We start from the raw sequence: 20,272 nt of genomic DNA on the forward strand, positions 1-20,272 counted from the left end.
AATCCACTCTAATACTATACAATGGGTTAATGTGTGTAGGGAAAGAAGTTGCTTGCAAGATGTGAAACAGGCTCACAACTAGAATACAGTATGGGGGTAAAGTTTATCAATACACTACCAAAGAAATCTTACAGAAAACCTCATCTATATATCAGACACTGAAGATGGGCATTTGACTTAACACCTGTTATCCCCTACTAGATGCAGAGACAATACAGTTCATGTTCTAGGTTCCATGATAAAAATATACATATCAAATAAAGTGATTTTAAGACCTGTGAAAAACAAAAAAGAGAAGAGTAAACAAAACATCTTTTATGTGAAAAGTAGAAAAAGAAGACTGGTGGGAGATGAAACCTAAAAAGCAGGTGAAACTGCAATGTGATCTAAATAATGTAACAAATATGTCAAGGGTCATTCATATCACCACCTACAAAGTCTTAAACAAGGAACATCAATAGCCAAAGGTAAGAGAAATCATGAGATGAAGAGCTTCATGGAAGATTATATGAAAATATAAATAAAAAAAGTATCATCACCTACTGAAGAACAAACTTGTCAAAATGGAAGGATATAAGTTAATAAATAAATTATCATGGCAAGAAGGCACTGTCAATTGCCTTACAAGGAAACAGTGTAAGTGAAATAACAATGAATAGCCTAGACAGGATAAAGGAGATGACTGGGGCTGGAATTACTGTAAGTTCAAGAAGGAAGGAAAAGGATGTTGATCAGAAAAAAACATATCATCATCCAACTGAGCAGACCAAGTTTCAGAGAAATAGTAGTAGTCAGGGAATAATATTAACCTATCACAATATTAAAATGTGGGAGGCATCCAAAGAAAGGTTTCAGAGTGGTGGTCCCTGCATGAAAGAAAGAAAATATATCATAAGAAACAAATAGTGCATGGGACACGTGGCCAATTGTTAGAATCAAGGACATAGGAGAGCACTAAAAATTGAACAGAAGTTCCAGTTTAAGAGAGAAACCAGACAAGGCAACAACTCTAAAAATGCCCAGAAAAAAATCCATAAGAAAAGGAGAATGTCCAGTGAAGAGGAAGAAGATCATGTACAAGGTATCTTGAACTGGCAGTAGCAGAATGGAAAAACTTTGAACAGGAAGACTGGCATATAAATGAAAGTGAACCCATCACAACTCAAAACATTCTCTTCAGAGCTGGAGACAAAACCAGTGGAAGCTTGGTGTTGAGGTAAGTTAGAAGGGCAATGATGAAGGTATTACTGAAGTGGAAGCAAATCAACTGAAAACACCAGAGAATGGAGAGACCATCCTGTAAGAAAAATGTCTATGAAAAATAGTACGTCTACCACTGTGGGCCCAAGTTCCTAGGACATTATAGACTGACTACTGATTATAGTGGTTATTACTCCAAATGAGAATATTTAAAGCAAGGAAAACAATTCCTTAATGCAAGTGTGTTTTCCTTTCTGAAGATAGTAGAAATGAGAGAGGAAGTACCTTAATGGATCATGATAAGAAGCTCAGGTGGAAGACTAAGAAAATAAAAATCAGGTCATTGCACAGTCAACTTCTCAGAGATACTGACAGAAAGAGACCACTCCTCTAAAAAAGCAGGCTCCAGAAATGGATCAGGTGCCTAAGACAACATACGACCTGAATCAAAAATCAATGGTTGACAGATTTTCTTTTTAGAATTGGATGTTGTCTAGTGTCAAGCTACATATTATGCCATCTGTGCTGCATCTACCACAAGAATAGAATTCCACTTCAACATTTGAGTACTATAAGCTCTCTCAGACTTAAACATTGAGCTACTCAGAGACTCCAAATAGATGTAAGCCTAGATGAAGTGGAATAAGGGATACCCAGGGCCACATAGGATCAAGTGAGCTGCAACAACTGCAAGAGGGGAAAAGGGAAGAAACAAACACATGATAAAATAACAGATTTCAGGATATATTTGAATCAATTAGTTAGAACACACTACAGGTGATATGGCTGGGCACATCTGACAGAATCAAGGAATTCAAGAGAAGAATGAATCTCCCTCCTCCCCCAAAAATTATTCAGTCTGCTCCATTTATTAACTGGACAGCTGAACCAACCACTCCAAACATGAAAACTCCTGAAGGAGAAGGAAAGTCACAATAGATACAGTACTGAATTAGGGAAATGTCAATAGAGTAGTGCAACAGTAGGTCTAACTTGCAAAATTTCCAAGCAAACACTTACTAGGTTCAACTGAAAAATATAAAACGTCATAGCCAATCTGAAGAAAAGGGCAGTGAATATTGAATACTTAACTGATATGGACAAACTAAAGGTAGCTAAAGGTAAATGGATGAATCAGAATGAGGAGAAAGTATCTTAAACATAGATCTTGGTCATCTACATCTAAGAAGAGCACCTAACCCAGAGTGAGAAAACAATCCTCCTTGAACTAAGGAGGGACCAAAGTTGGTTCAAGAGGGATAAATATATGACAAATCACCAATTGTTTATTTTTCTGGAAATGATGAAAAAAAGGCAATAGTAAAACCCTCAACTGGGATTGAGAAATTGTTTCATGGCATCCTGAATAGTTGAGGTGAGAGAACAGGGAAACCCCTGAAGCTATTAATTTCCTACATTGAAAATATATTTCTGATTGGTACTAGCTATTTCTGTTCAGTGCTGCACTCTATCAACAACATTGTTTTCACATAAGTCCTCAACTCCCACATACCCCGTAATCAACATGGTTCAACTGTGACAACCAATAGAAGTATGACAACCTCCTGATGCATGTGACTTCTTCTATTTGATTCTACCAAATTATCACTTCAAAATTGGGCAGAAGATGAAGCATTAGTTTTCTGTGGAGAAGAAGAGTGGAAGTATGAGATGAGGTAGGTATTAATACAATTCAATACAGTACATTACCTCCTCTCACATGTATGGCTAGAATCCCACAGTGAATAGGTGAAGGAACCACTTCAATAGGTATCCTTTGAAAACATCTAAAGAACACTCACAAAATGTGATCCCCATTGGAAAAGGAACACCTGAGGGAGATTGCACCACTTCTGTACCGCTGTGTCTAGTGTGAAAATAGGGAGAGAAAAACTGGGTTTTATATCTGAACCACAGTAAACATGAATCTCAATTGCAGTGAAAAAAGACTGCAGAAGAATCAGCTACAGACGGGAATGTTGGAAAAGCTGAAATGGATGTGCTCCAAGTCATGGAGTAGCTAGGGTACCTCAGACAATATGCAACCAATCAACCCCAGTTCAAAACAAAAACTAGCAGCATTGGTAACAGCCTTTGGTCCACAGTAGGAAAAGGATTCCCAATGTTTTCACCTTAAGTAGAACAAAAGTATATACTTTTTATATTGATCTGTGTAATGGAGCACATGTTTGCAAATCCACAACTACTTATACAGCTGGGAACCTGACATTCAAATGACAGTATAAAGGGATATGCCAATGTGGCATGTCACATCAAATCAAACTGAGATTGGAAATCTACTACACAACATCAGCATCAGTAAAACTACACTGAGGTGGAGAACCCTTGCTCCAAATATCATCATCCTCCAGTCAGGGCTGCATAGAAGCTGAAGCTCATGTATATGCAACATCAATCTTCAAAACTTACTGCACAGAGGTAGAGATTATGAGACTATTAAATTGATTGAGGAAGAGGAAACATAACCAACACATGTTTAATGATTTAAATCAATGTTGATTGTTTGAGCTCAAATTCAAAGCCATTGACAACTGAAATCCAGATGAAGGTGGAACAAGGGATCCTAACTGGAGTGGTGAATTGCAACATGACAGACCTACTCCAAAGCAATATCATCCATCAGATAAGACTACACAACATCATCTTATGTATCCTAACTCACAAAAATGGACTGCTTCTGTAAAAGATACGCAACCTCACCTTACGGACAAAATGGCAAAGAAGCTGAGCACAACATCAACCTCTAGAACCCCTGCATTCAGATCGAGAGCACAAATAGAGAATCAATGCCACCTACACTAGTAGGATCCCACCATCCTACTATCTATTGAATGGATGTGATCACGTTCAAGGGAACTCTTCCATGATTGTGTGGTGACACAAGTGGCTCAGAAAAAAAAAAGTGGTAAGGACTTACATATTCCACTAGAAAAAGAAATGGGTGAAAATGAGGTGAAGAGTCTGTAGGAACATTAACATTGGGAACAGTGCAATAGGTGACCATGAAAACCCTATACTCAGTGGCATATTTAAGGTTGTGTGATCCCAGGGGTTAATAATTGTTTTGGGCTCTATGTCCCATGCAATTTTACACAGAATAAAATTATAAATGAGCCCCCATTAAATCCATGGGCCATGGGGCTGAGTCCCCTCTAGCCTATACCTAAATACACCACTGCCTATACTGAAAAGCAAATCAGTTTTGATTTATTCAATCAAAAGAATGAGCAACTATTCCCTTATGCTTTACCCACATAAGCCCATGGTCTGGAATGGGCATATTTATGAAGCAAATATATCACAAGGAAAACTTACAAGCAATCTTGTGGAACACCCTATTTCAAAGTATTTTATTGGCCATGGGTATGTATGTACCTTCACTGTACAATGTGGATTTCAGAGATAGGAGCATACCTGAACAGATAATGGGATCCTAAACCTAAATGGGATATGCCACTGAATGGAAAACATATGTATAAAAAAGATAACTTACCCAGTCATAGCTGCACAAAAGTTTGAAGGACAATGACAATCAATATACCAACAAAGGAAGAAACAGTCACCTGATGAAGAGAGTGGAAGATGAACGTATGAGCTATAGTTCACATGCCAAACTAAATATTTTGTTCAATGGGTGGCAGAGAGGAAATTCCATGGAAATAGTAAGGTGTTTAAAGTGATGTGATGACACCTGGAATAGAATTTTAGAAGGAGACAGGGAAGAATATGCCAACTGAATCAGTTGGTGTGCTCAGCTTGTAAAAGCAGAAAAAACATATAGAGAATAAAGTTGTCAGGGTATAAAAAGGTATGAACAAATGCACAGAAGGAGACAATGTAACAATGAAGAGCATGTACAAAACATAGAAGTTTACTACATCAGAATAAAGGTGGGAAATGGATGAAAGTAAAATCAATGAGAAGGAAAAGTATCCCACATGATTCATAGAAGATTATGGCAGGAAACACTAATCCAGGTAGAATATATCTGGAGTGGAAAAAAGTGTGTAAAACCTAAACTCTCTTAAGGTAGCCAAATGCCTCGTCATCTAATTAGTGACGCACATGAATGGATTAACGAGATTCCCACTGTCCCTATCTACTATCTAGCGAAACCACAGCCAAGGGAACAGGCTTGGAGAAATCAGGACTAGAACTTGGAGTTCACAAACAAAGTTGTGACATGCAAAACATATTTGCATATAGAGGGCAGCACTGAAGAAGAATGGTTATACTTGTAAGGGAAGTTAAGATACCACATCACAAAAAACACTTTTGTAACTCAATAATTTGTGGTAAATGGCATCCACCAGATCAGAGCCAAAGGGCAGCTACAGAAACAAATCACCTCTAAGATAAAGGCTTTTAACAGCTAACCCTCAGAGACATTAAAAAAGTAATATAAAGACTAGGAACAGCAGAGGAGGCAATTTGAAGAGGATGTAGAGAACAAGAAACCTTGTGGGGTCCTGGTATAAAAAAACACAAGAAAAGTGAGTAGAGATGACTGATGATAAGCTGCATAAGTTAAAGATTTCAAAATATAAGAAACATCCCTACAAAACCTCATTATAAAGAAAAAGATCTCCAAGAGGAGATTAAGGGAGATGGCTGCCAGGAAGTATAGCATTTGAATGAAGTACATCCCAGAAACAAAGAAACTAGGCTAACTGGGATACAAAAAATCAAGGTCAAAGTGTAAAACAGATATGTGTAACTTACCCCAGTATAGTTGAAAAAGTAATAATGTGAATCCTCTTAAAAAAAGGAGGAGAATAGGCTGATAGCAACGAAGTTAGGTAAGTAAGAGATGAAGATGAGTAGAGAGGGAGAGAAAAAACAACAGAAGAAAAAAGAGCATATTCCTATGTTGAAAGAAGAGATTCAAATGAATGAAAATCCTGCACTAAGGAAGTAAGATATTCAGCAAAAAACAAAAATCACATACCTGTGTAATTTAAACATCAAAGAACAAAAAAAAAAGGATAACATGATCCTCATCAGGAAAAAAGAACTGGTAGTAAAAGTAGGCATGGAAACAGTCAAATTAATCTAAAGAAGGGGGCAGACTCAGCTGAAGGAACACATGTTGGAGGTCAGGAATCCTGAATCCAAGATAATAATGGAACCAACCACCTGGCTGTCAGATTGCCTTCAATCCCCTTTACAATACTGGATAATTCCTGCTGAGGAGTGTCAGAACCTCAGATGTCAGAAATATGGTAAAATAAATTCATAATAAAAATGAATCATGAAACCATGGTACTTTTTATTTTTTTTATAAAAAAAAAGTGTCAATATTTCTGAGGTAATTAGGATAATGTTATTGGTGTAATGATTAAATGAAAGAAGAGGTACTACAATCTAATGCTAGGTTTGCTCTTTGTATATGAGTTAACCATTCTGATTAACCTGGTAACCATAAACCTATACAAGCTGTAAGTCTAAATACACTAAGCATATCTTAACAACATTTGGCAAGCTTTTAGTAAACATTACAAATCTGTTGTATAAAAAAATTTTTAGTAAAGAATTTTTAATAAAGATTTGCCTGTCAATGTATGAAGTTCTACCAAGTCAATTTAAGTGAAAAGTGATTAATATATTTCAAATAAAGGTTTGTTTTTCATTTTACAGTTTGCATATTTTATTTATATAACATCTAAAACCTCCTAAAATAAAACATAATACATTATCTCTTATCTCCTGTAGCCTAACACTAACTGTAGTGAATTCATAAATGTACAGTCATGTAAAAAATTGAAAAAAATACAAATTATGATCTTTTTTTTTTTGCAGAAGGACTGCAAACTCCAAAAGAAAGTTAAAATTATATATCAAAATGGCTTGTTGATTTTTATAATTTTCATATCTGTTCATTTATTTCAGTATACTGAACCAACTTCAGTACCAATGATAACCAAATACACCAAACAGAAGGAGATGAAGAGCATAGAGTAAAATATCAAGTTACATCATGTGACAAACAACTCATGTTACAGTCATCAAAGAGTGAGAACAATGTATTTTTCTCTCTTTGTTATGAAAATATAAAACACTAAATAAACAAATACACACAAAAAATAAGAGCTACATGTCTATTTGTACTTTTACCATATTATGTTGGATATTCAAAAAATAAATCTTATTGCTTCCAAATATGCAATTTTAGAGTGTAAAAACATCAGGCATTAGAACAGAATGTTCCAGTCCTACTATAAATAACTGGTTTCCTAACTAAGCTGCAAATAAGTTTTAAAAATTCCATTGGTTGCTCAAAGCATTGACTTTATGCAAAACATAATATTTGTTCATAATTTGTAATTTCTCCCACTAAAATACATGCAAATGATACAACAATACAATAAATTATTTCTGTTGGTTATAAACATGTCAAAGAGCTATGTCAGGGAGAATTAGACATTTTGAATGACAGAGAGAAAGATTGGAGAGCATGTCACATTGGTCTCAAAAATTTAGTGATTACTCAGAAAAGCAAAATTGAATGTTCAAATTTTATAGGTTGGCTTGGCAATATCTACAGCATGAGCCTCTAATTAGTTGGACACTCAAAAATTAATAAATGGTAGGAAAAACAAAAACTACAATGGAGAATTTGTGGAGTAAATGCATCACATGACAAAGAGAAGTGAAACCTGAAAATATATTTTGATATTTCCTTTTGAAATTGAGAAAACTCAGATAATATAAAATTTTGAAGTTATAATTTTCTTTCACTGAAAATGTATTTCTGATAGGTGCTCACCTCTCTCACAAAAATAGCTATTCCCATTCAATGCTGCCCTCTGTATGCAGAAGTATTTTTGCATGCCACAAGTCTTGAGCTCCCACATGTCATATGTTCAACAAGTATCTCAGGATGGCTTGTATGAGCATTAACACTTTTACCAAAATAAAACAGAGAACAATATTTTAACCTTCTTAGACCATCTTCAGGTTATCCTGAGATGGTGGAAATGTTGTTCTCTGCTTTATTTTGCTAAAACTGTAAGTACCCATACCAGCTGTCTTGAGATACATTTTTACTTCAAATGGGTTTCTCATCATTACAAGTATGTTCAACATGGTTCAAATGCATGTCACAAGTAAATCAAAAACATGAGTGCTAAACACCCTCTATTTGATTCTACTAAACTTTCACTTTAAGTTTCAACAAAGAAAAGAAGCACCAGTTTTTAGTGCTGAAGAGAGGTGTCAGAAATACATTTTAAATATAGGAAAACTATAACATCAGTGATGTGGTTACTGCCACGACTTCTATATTGGAGAAACAAGTGGAAAAATGAAAACCAGATTCAAAAAATATAAAAAGTCACCTTCACACATTTTCAAACACTGCAAGACAAATAAACACAACATAACCATAGAAAACACTCAAATACTAAATAAACAAACATAAACAAATGCAAAATTAAAGAAGCCTTACTTATACAACACCTCAAGCCCAAAATAAACCAATACAAATGAAACCTTTATACCTATATTAAAAATAATAAATAATATAAAATTATATATTCAAGCATCTAAGCACCCCCTCTACATTCCGACACTCAGTTACACAACCCCTTTCAAACATGTGGTCAGCTTCCGGTCAGTTACCTCTTCCTTTCTTTGTGAACCTGACGATGACCAAAGAAGGTCGAAACATTATTCACTCCTCTACATAAAACATTTTCTCAACCTAAACGAGCTGTTTTTACATATATATTTTTCAGTACGTAACTTGTTTTCACATGAACAGCTAAAATCCCACACTGAAAAAGAAAGAAATATATCCAATATCTTAACCCCTTACATTACATGAATGTGAAAAAGGGTGAAAAGGATGTGTCCCTGGGTGGACAGTAGTTAAGGTGCAACAGACCAGACACAACAAGTCAACTAAACTGAAATCCCAGATGCTGGAAACCAACATCCATGTTGAGGTAGAATGAGAATTTTATTGCAGGTAAGTAAACCACAATCTAAACTCCAGCCAACAGGAATCAATATCCACATGGGGTAAGAAAGATTATCATACTGCCAGCAAGTCAATTACAGTCCAAAATCCAGCCACCAAAAATTGACATACAGTTATAACAGAAAGTGTTTATACCCCTGCATCGCGAGTGGTTTTTTGCTCATAACTTAAAAGTATCACAATTAGGATAATGAAAGTATAGTATATTATAAATATTATACTAACACACATTGACATAAATTTTTATGTAAACTGAATGACAAATAAACTCTTTATAAACAAATAGCCAAAAACAGGAGGAGCAGAAAGTGTTCATACATTTCAGAATGTGTGAAAAAACTGATATTTCCATAAAAATTTTGTTTAGTTTGGCAAGTAAACTACATTATACCATTCCAGAACTAGACACTAGGTTCATAATTATTGAAATTTGGCCAGCAAGAAATGTACATCCGGCAATTTAGTGCCATCTCCGTCATTATCTGCTTGGTTATCATGGTGAACAGGAAACAACTGTCCAGTGATTTAAAAAACCAAATTATTGTAAAATACAAGTCTTGTGTGTCTCTTTCCGGTATTGCTACACAACTTAATACACCGAAATCTACTGTTCCAAACATAATTGCCAAGTTTAAGCTTACAAGATCAACTGCTAACCTCCCTCGTTCCTGATGCCCTACCAAAATTCCAGAGAGAACCAAGAGAAAGGTTCTCAGAGAAGTTAGTAGGAACCCTCACTTAACACGTAATGACATACAGAAACTGATAAGGGAAACTGGGGTTGAAGTAAGCACCTCTACAGTTATGAACACGTTACGCTCTTCCGAGTTCAAAGCATGCCGTCCTCGTAGAATGCCATATTTAAAGCCTGTTCATTTAGAAGCACAATTGAGGTATGCAAGAAAGCACGTAGGTAAACCCTTTACCTATTGGAAGAGTATTCTTTAGTCAGACAAGACTAAAATCGAGCATTTTGTCCACAATGATATTCGCTATATTTTCCATAAGAAGGGGGAACAAAATCTTCCAAAGAACACCATCCCTACAGTTAAACACGGAGGTAGGTCGATCATGCTATGGGGTTTCTTCAGCTCTTCTGGTGTAGGCAGCCTTCACCGTATAAATGAAATCATGAAAAAAGAAGAATACGTTGATATATTAGGCACTTATATCAAGAATAATGCTCAGAACTTGTGGCTTGGTCGTCATTGGATCTTCCAGCACGACAATGACCTTAAGCACACATCGAAATATGTACAATCCTGGTTGCAGTGGAACAATATAAGCATTCTGAAGTGGCCATCGCAGTCACCCGATCTCAACCAAATTGAAAACGTTTGGCATGAGTTAAAGACCAGGGTTCATCAGTATCATCCAAAAAACTTGCAAGAGTTGGAGGCCTTTTGTAAAAAAGAATGAAAGAAAATACCAGTCAAGTACTGTCAAAGAATTATGGAGGGCTATGAGGAGAGAATGCACAAAGTAATTTACCCAAAAGGCTACACAACTGGCCATTAAAGTAGATGTATGAACACTTTCTGTCCCTCCTATGTTTGGTTATTTGTTTATAAACAGTTTATTTGTTGTTCAATTTACATAAAAATTTATGTAGATGTGTGTCGGTATAATATTTATAATATACTATACTTTCATTATCCTAATCCTGGTACTTTTTAAATTATGAGCAAAAAACCACTCATGATGCAGGGGTATGAACACTTTCTGTCGTAACTGTACATGTGGGGGTGGGATAAAGGACCACACTGTTTTCACCTCAAGTTCAGCAGACTGGAAGAAAATCTTATATCCACTGATCTGTGACTGGGATACATTATAGCAATATATAAATTATTTGATACATCTGGAAACCTGACATCTGGACAATCAGCTTAAGAAAGATATCCTTGCACAGTAAATACTCCCATTCAAAACCAATCTGGCAGGAACCACCCCAGTGCAATGATATACTCAGTATATCAAAATCATCAAGGGATAACTTAATAGGAAGATTCATATTAATCTGCAAGTATTACTACCATGACCCACAACACAGGTGAACTGCAATTTTGATGACTCATTGTAAAGCTGAAAAATCCTATCAGATAAATTCATACAGAGATGAAGCATAACACTGGAGAACATCTTGTCATCTATGCCTGCATAACACTACTTTCCTACTCTCAACTTAATTCTTACATCATTATTTGTATCATATATCACTATCTCATTACATAGGATGTCTCCATGGACCACCATCTGAGCAGCTTGGAACTGAATAGTGGTAAGGACTAAATATTCTTGAATAATGAAAACAGCCTGGAATAAATATCTAGAGAAGGATAAGTTACAGGTTTGATGGTTTTCTGGAAGGGGAGACTTTGTACCACCTCTTGAGTGGTGGGATCCTAAGGCAACAAAAAGAATATGGGTACTGGAGATGAAAGATAAAGGAAGTAGATGAAAAGTCTCTTGGTACCCAGCTAACCCACCAAACTGTGACAAAAACTTACCAGGGGAAAAAAAATATCAGTCATTGAAGTCTTCACTGTACTGGAACCCACCAGTACTGTTGGCAATGTTTCCATAGGCATTGAATAATACAGTGGTAGGAGGAACTCCTAGAGGTAGAAAATGGTAAGGACTATAAAGAAGTGTGATGGAAACAGTAAGAGAGATTTGTTTAGGCTTGGAATGAGACAAACAATAAACCAAAGATGAAAGGGTTGATTACTGTCTCACTGAATCAACCTGAGATTCCAAAGTCTCAGGAATATTTCCAAAAACAAACTGCTGGAGAAAGGGGCCTATATGCAAGTCTCAGAAATAAGTAGTTGGTAAATGGACTTGGAACAATACAATGCCCATCCATCAATTAACTCAACAACAGAAAAACCAAGTATGCAAGGAGAAAGTAGAAGACAAATGTGTAAACATGGAGGTAATCACGGTTAACTTGCAATTCCATAGCCAAGTGACCCCCAACATGCAGCCTGTGTAAACATGCTGGTAGACAGGATCATCTCTGAAGTAATAACTTGGACTTCTGAATTAATTGTTAATAATGAATGATTAAGGAGAACTGTGTTAAAATAAAGAAATAAAAGTTGGAAAATAAGTTATCTTTAAGTTTTGAACCATTTTGAAACAAAAATGGACAATTTCACTTCAGAATAAATCGAGAAAAAAATGAACTAAATTTAAAGAAAGAACACAATTCAAGAGCACAATAAAAAACATGTTGACATGAGCACTGCCAAATGAAAAGCAATAGTTTAGTGTAATCAAATAAAGGGATTCACGTGTGTTAGGAGAGTGTGTTACACTTCTATTCATGGAAGATTGTCACATCATGATTTGCATGTGTGTAACAGTTGAACGTAAATAAATAGTCACTCAAGGCTCGTGGCATTTGAACATATTTTTGCATATAGAGAGCAGCACTGAGCAAGAATAGCTATTTTATGTAAGTGGAGGTAATTTACTATATACCATATCAGAATTATATACTATATTTTATAAAGCTAACTGTCATGTGATGATGATAGAATACTTTAATTAACATTGCAATGTAAGTCAATAAAATGGTTATTACTTGCACACTTTGACTGTTCAAAGTCAAAACAACAGAAAATAGTATTTTCATAAAAGTTGTAGAACAGAACTGAAATACATATCCTAAAATTAGGAATTGGAATAACAGGAAAATATTTTAATTTAGACTGAATTTTTTCTCCGATTCAGATCTTGGACACAAGGCTCCAATTTATGATGTTACTTATTACAACTTCAAATAGCATGAAAGTGAGTTAAACTGCAAGTTAAATTTAAAAGTTAAATAAATGTCCATATGTATCCAATTTATAGTATTTGCTAACAAGATTAATACACAACTTTCTTTTTCAATACAAATATACTTTAATATACAAATAGCAATACAATTTATAATAACGATTATTACAAATAGTTACTACAAATAATGATTAATATACAAAAGTTTTACAAACTTACAAACAATATTGAATCTTCTGTCTGGTCTGGAATTGGATATATAATTGAGTGTTCACAATGGGTGAATTAATTTTAAGTTGATATAAGTACAATTCACTTAATGGGAAGATAGCTCTGTGGTGATTGCACATTAAGTTTTGCACCACTGAGGTTATATACTCTTCATCAAAATACTAATTTCCGAGGTGAATCTGCTGAAGTTAAATGGTTTGTAATGTTCAAAATCTATAAATATTCCTGGTCAATGTATCTGATGTTCTTGATTCATAAGCATTAATCACAGTTATAGCTCCAAGGTTTATAACATACCAGGTGTAGTAAACTAATAATATATACTGTCTTTCAACACACCTCATTTGGTTATATTTATAGGCATGAAGAAAGTTTCTTTAAACTTCAGCCTGTACAAAAACTCTGGTGATGCACTTTTGTTTAAGTAAACATCTATATTGTTGATTCTTACACTCAATTATCTTCTACAACTTCAGCAAATAAGCAATAATTTCACAATATAGATTTAAAAGTACAAGTTACATACATTTCTAAACACAAATTTAACTTAAACAAGTGCCAATATTAGAACAGATATATAATAGTAAATCTATCACATTGCACATGAAGGTGAAGAGCTATAATCTAATGATGATTACATCTTAGGTTGACAAATTCCACTGTAATGTATGCAGGGGTTGGAATCATGTTTAAAGTATTCTAGCATGTACAAAAATCTCATTTGGCAGATACGAAAGCTAATGGCTGTTTTATCACAGGAGGTAGGTAGTGTTTCAGAAATCAAAACTTTACGACATATCCTACAAATCACTTTATAACTCATCAATCAGTTTACATCAATAAGATTCATTTTTCTGTGTTTGTTTTATTATAGATACAAGGTTTTATCTTTTTTGAACTATCGAGTATACACATGTGAAAGAAATTTATTCAAGGAAATAGTATGTATATTTGGTATACAGAATCTTTATTTCTAATGCATTGTTATATAAGAAATGTATATTTACATGGATATGCATCGTATCTTGCTAACTGAATAAAAACCCATCAAGTCAAATTTTATGTTTTAAGCTAAGACACTTCTATAATTCCTTCTAGCCACAACAACAGCTTTCTTGTCTCCTTTTTCAGTTATTTTGATAAACATTAGCATCCACCAGTCTTCCAATAAATTAGGAATAGTAACATCAGTAATCAAATCTCAGTATCAGAATTGGTACTCGGGTGGTATCTCACTGAAATATATTTTTAAAAAATTAAATTTTTGACATTATTTCAGGCCAACAGTGTCAACAGAAACAAAATGGCAGATATATATATATATATATATATTTTTTTTTTTAGACAATATATATTGTCTGAAAAATAATTAATTTTGCATATGTATTTCAGAACATGCAATAACAATAAAGCAAAGACATACACATAAAAACATTTTCAAGATTGTCCAAATTCACCTCTTCTGTTATATTCATGGTACTATATCATTTTGCATCATTATGCTAACACAGATTTCTTGACCTCCAACTCCCAAATATCAGCCTCTCATACCTTATATTGGTCGTTTTGACATGTCACAAAATGCTTTTCTTTTAAAAATTAGTATGAACACCCAAAGATCTGTATCAGGAATGATGGTAAATGATAAGAAAATTCTGGAATATTTTACTTTCCTTAGTGTTATATTCCATTCTTTGGTTTTATTCTGAAATAAACACTGTGAAAAGTCAGAATATTCAAACAGAATTATAATCTACATGATATTTTCTACGTGGACAAATACAAGAAAATTATTTTTTATAATAAATTTATTTATGTAAGAAAAAAATTACTTTTGTACAGAACAACACCCTCCACAGGCAAAGTGTAAACTTCCACCACACTGTTTGTTGAGCATGTTATCCTGAAGTTGGTGTCAAAAAAAATTTCAAAAATTTTTTTTCCACATTTTTCAATGAGATACTACTTGAAAACAAGCTCTGATACTGACTTTTGGTCATTGATCTAGCAACCTTTGATCTTACAAGCATGGCATATTTCATTTATCAATATTTAAATTTTTTTTTGTCCACTTTAACTAGAATGAAAATTTTGTAAGAACCATACTCTTATTCAACTAGTTTAAGTAAACTGGCAAAAATATTCCTAAGATTAATTTATCCTTTTTCATTTAGCTATCCCTCCTTTCTCCCTTATGTTACCATTTCTGAAAGTCAGTTTTCCTTATATTGGAAACAACTTTTAATTCTACAACTTGTTTCAATTAAAACATTAGTAGTGTTATTATCTCTAGAATTCAAGTCCTTATACACATGTATACTTTCTTTAGCACACAAACAACAAGGAAAGTATTTTTCATGAGAAACTGTTCGAGGTACCAAAGAATCAAACATACTTCAAAAACACAGCTTCAAATGGGCAAATAAAAAGCTATTTTACTTTTTATGATGTTTCATCTCTTACAATTGAGACTATTACACAAAACAACAAACTAACAGCCAACCAATTCATTAAAGGTATCATGCACAATTTCTTTTGTATAATAAATTCATAAACAGAAATTAATATCTGTATGTATTCTCATGTTCAGAAAAATTACTATTACAATCATTTTGACATATCCAACAGAATTTAATAAACACTAACCTCTTTGTTACATTTACTCTGTGATTTTATTTCCACTACAATTAATCCAATGATTTGAAACTTATATACGGCTGCAAGGGAGAAGAATTTTCTGTTGCAACTGATATCTTCATACCAGCTATGAGGGTATCTAGATAAACAAGAAAATGTATACTTGTAAGTGTACTACAACAACAATTTAAGTTTATGATCTTAAGAGGAATTTTTCCTGTACTGCTTTTTAAACAATAACTAACTACACATTTGTACTTACTACCACTGTTAAGCACTTTGTTTGTAAAAACGTTTTCAAGAGATAAGACCTTTTAATATTTCCAAATAACCTCTGTCATAAACCTATCTGTATAATTGGAAATTTTCTTGTTTCTTTAATTATAAATCCATAAATATTAGAAACGTTACTATTATAATTTCAATTGAGAGTAATACCTATACAAATCTTCTTTCATCAGCTTGGTAAGAATGTTTTGTTATAATAATAATAATAATAATGTTTTTCTCTTACCTCTCAAGAGTTGTAAACAAAACATCATTGTCAATAATTACTATAAAAAATTTGAAATAAAACTCAAGATCTCAAGCGAGAAAATGATATAAAGTCCAAAATCAAAACTGGTACACACTGCCATAACTTGTGGAATAGATACACACACACACACACACACACAGTAAATGTTTTTTGTTTTTTTTTGTAAACAGAGAAGAACACAATTAAGTGTAATTATGTTCCATACAAACCTTACCTTTCTATTTTAGATCCGAACAATTATCACAAATGTGTTTGTTCACTTTGGTTATTCACCAAACAAAATATCAAGCAAAGGGATTAAAATAATAAAATACACAATACAATACAATACAGAATTCCTCAGGGCACAAAATACACTTATCTGGATACTAACTTCTTCAACTGGACTACAAATGTACCAAGAATAAAGAACTGATAAATAATATAACATTAAAATTCATAATCGAGTGACAATATTTAAGAGTATAGGGACTACAGAATGGTGGTCAAAAACCACCTCTTTAAACAAATATAAAGTTACAAATTATTTTAACACTTGCCACACAAGCCAGCCCAACATCTTTTAGTACATATTCTAGGATAGTCAACAGGGTGTTCATTCCAGAAACTGAATATTTGGAGTTATTCTGATAGATCTCAATAAATGAAGCTCAGCACAACTTCTAAAATGAAAAAAAAACAACAACCAAATATTAATTAAATTAAGAAATGATAAAATCTACATGGTTTATGCCATGGTGGTACCATATTAAGCATCATACTATCTTTCCTATATTTACTATTCATCAGAAATGGCATATTTAATTTGAAAACCACTAGGAAAACCATCTTCTAATGCATTAACCCATTAACATCTCCTTCAACTTTAACACTGTATCTCTGGGATTTATTATGCAGTTTGTTCTGTACAATGCTGAAATAATGATTTCTTATATATAATTCCAATCTCCCTTTTTTGAAGATAGCGATACTCTCGTACCAGGGGCGCAGATCCTGGGGGGTGGGGTAAAAAACATCCCCCTACATTTTGGGTGGGGGTATCATGCATACAATCATCCCCCCCTACAGTTTGGTCTGTTGAATTGTTTTATTGCATCACAGGCCTACAAATTGTGTATTTGTTCTTGTGATTCTCATGTTCTTACCAATCGAATTACATAATTAGGCCTAGATGTAGGCTTTTTCAGTAGCCAAAATGTACATCTTTAATATAGGTGTGCTTCTAAGCCTTTCGATCTAAGCAATAGTTTCTAAGTATTAGTCAGTAGGCCTAAGTAGTGTAAGATTAAGTAAAATTTTCATCACAACAGATTGAAAAGAGCATGAAATTTGAAAATATTACTCCCAAGCATAAACTCCTGTGATCTAGATCTGACAGGCCATTTGTTGCTTGTAGCTGCATCAATCTTATGTGTATATTGTGAGGTTTTCCTATGCCATTTGTCCTTATGTATGTCTAGACGGTTTTATTGTCGAGCTCCTTACTCTCCTCAGCTGCCAAAGCCGCTGACCATAGTGTACGTTTAGTGTACAGTTAACGACAGGTTCAGGGCACTCCAATCCAGATGTGCCCTAGATCAAACCCCCCCCCCCACTCCCTTTAGTCTGAGGCTCAATTATTACAACAGGGCTCATTAGACCTGTGTTTGTGACCCTCATTAATCCATGAAACTTAAGATTATCACAGCCCTCTAATAAAGTGCTGGTGCTTTATGGTAAATGAACAATATATTCTCTTATCATAGATAGTAAAAATATTGTACTTTCTTGTATAATTAGAACACAAAAGGAGTGATTTCAACAGCCTAAAGCCTCTACTCGAATTGTATTGCTAGTTTTGTTTAGGTGTTTTTATTTAACAGACGTGCTTATAGACATTATATCACAACATGTTTGCCTTTTGATGAGCTTTTAACAGGAATATAATATTTTTGTGATTGTTTAAGTATTTTTCGAGAAACTTGCAATTACTTATGTTGTAAATAGCACACATTATTGTCCAAGCGATGCCCAGGTGGTCAGTCGACTTGGTAGTCACTGTGAGGTTTGCACGTTCGACTTAAATACATTGTAAACTTCAGTCCTACTTCCATTCTGTTCTATCTTCATTCATTGTACGTTAGAATTTTTCAATAAAGACTGTATTTTAGCCTGTTGAGTCATCTGGAAAACATATTCCAATTATGACAAGCAAGCGTCTGAAACTTTCCGATAATAGACAGTTCTACAAGCCAGTTACTAGTACTACAAATGACAATGCAAATGCAGATAATTCAACAACCTCAAGCAAAGGAATATAAACTTGCCATACAGAGGGAATACCATGTTTATCAGAGGACCAGTCTGAAATAGCTTGTGCACCTATTGCACATCATGAACCACCATGTTGTGAAACAGGTTTGTGCAGTAATGAAAAAGTTGGCACTCCAGATATACAGTGTGGAAAGCCATATCATCTAGATGCACAACTAATACCACGACAGAAAGCAAAATTTCAAAATATCAACTTCCAGGGCAAGTGGTTTGATGAGTTCCCATGGCTGCACTTTGACAATCAGACTCAAAAAATCATATGCTTTCATTGTGCCAAGGCAGAAAAAAGAGGCCTTTTTACAGGGAAATTGAAGAGGCCAGTGGAGTATACCTTCATATCCACTGGTTTTTGCAACTGGAAAAATGCAAAAGAGAAATTCAACAAACAACAATCCTCCTCTCAGCACAGATTTGCTATATCTCCAGAAGGTTCACTTAATGTAACTCCAATGACTGTCCACTGACATGATGGAAAAAAGAAGCAGCAGGAAGAATGCAAAAGAAGTCTAGCCAAAATGTCCAGAAGTTTACGTTTCTTACTGCCTATAGGTTTAGCATTACGTGGACATACTAGAAGATCCCGAGTTGATGGCCTACTTTTAAAAAAAAACCACATTCACATCACCCCAGGCTCAGAATGAAATAACCAGCATTCAGCCATCAAATACTTAGGAACATAGCACACGAAGTGCAACAAAGTAAAATCTTTGCATTAATGGTTGATGGCACTCAAGATGTTACAGGTGCTGAACAGGAAGCAATATGTGTACGATACGCAGATGAGAACTTTGAATGTGTTCAAGATTCTATCCAGTGGGTACATGAACTTGGTGTCTTGCTTCAGAGGTCAGGCAAATACAAGACAATCTTTGAAAATATTGTATCATCAGACAGCCACAATGGTGCAGTTAAATACATCCGCCCACCGTGTCCAACACACTGGTTGTGCCGCCTATCTGCAATTACATGTGCTAATGATCACTACAGTGACATTGTTGATTCTGAATTAGCAAATGAAAAGTCAGATGTAGCAGTGAAAGCATGAGGTCTGCTGGACAGATTTGACAAAGGAAAGACAGTTTTAGGATTGTTGATGGCTCAGCATCTATTAGCTGCAGTAGAGGAACTAAACCATGCATTCCAAGCAAAATCAGCAACAGTATCTGGCATGATTAAAGCATCTGCAATGAGAGTTGAGCAATTGCGGGTATTGCGAACAGAGGAAAATTACAAGATATTTCATGAAGCTGAGAAAAAGGTAACTTCCTGAGATCTGGTGCCTATTAAACTACCATGCATTTGTAGACCCCCCAGAAGGATCACAGGTGATGGCTCAGCACACCATATTGCAACAGCTAGAGATTACTACAGAAGCCAATATTTTGAATTTGTGGACACAGTCATAGAACATTTGACCACTAGATTCAATGCAGATAACAATGATTTGAGGCTATATCTGGCACTTGAGAACATGATCACATCTTGCAAGATGAACAACACGGTTATAAACTTCTATCCAGAAATCTCTGCACAATGGCTCGAGTTTCAGTTGCCCATGTTCA

General features: G+C 34.5%; 1 protein-coding gene across 1 annotated transcript in view; it reads right to left on the reverse strand.

The window, feature by feature from the left end:
* Positions 1-20,272, reverse strand: part of Naa60 (N-alpha-acetyltransferase 60) — a 49,020-nt gene that overhangs the window by 15,288 nt on the left and 13,460 nt on the right. The window contains exon 4 of the mRNA XM_076449444.1: positions 15,869-15,998. Within this exon, the coding sequence (XP_076305559.1) occupies positions 15,869-15,998 (130 nt within the window). The remainder of the gene's footprint in view (positions 1-15,868; positions 15,999-20,272) is intronic.

The sequence above is a fragment of the Tachypleus tridentatus genome, chromosome 8, assembly GCF_004210375.1.
Source record: "Tachypleus tridentatus isolate NWPU-2018 chromosome 8, ASM421037v1, whole genome shotgun sequence".
Lineage (NCBI taxonomy): Eukaryota > Metazoa > Arthropoda > Merostomata > Xiphosura > Limulidae > Tachypleus > Tachypleus tridentatus.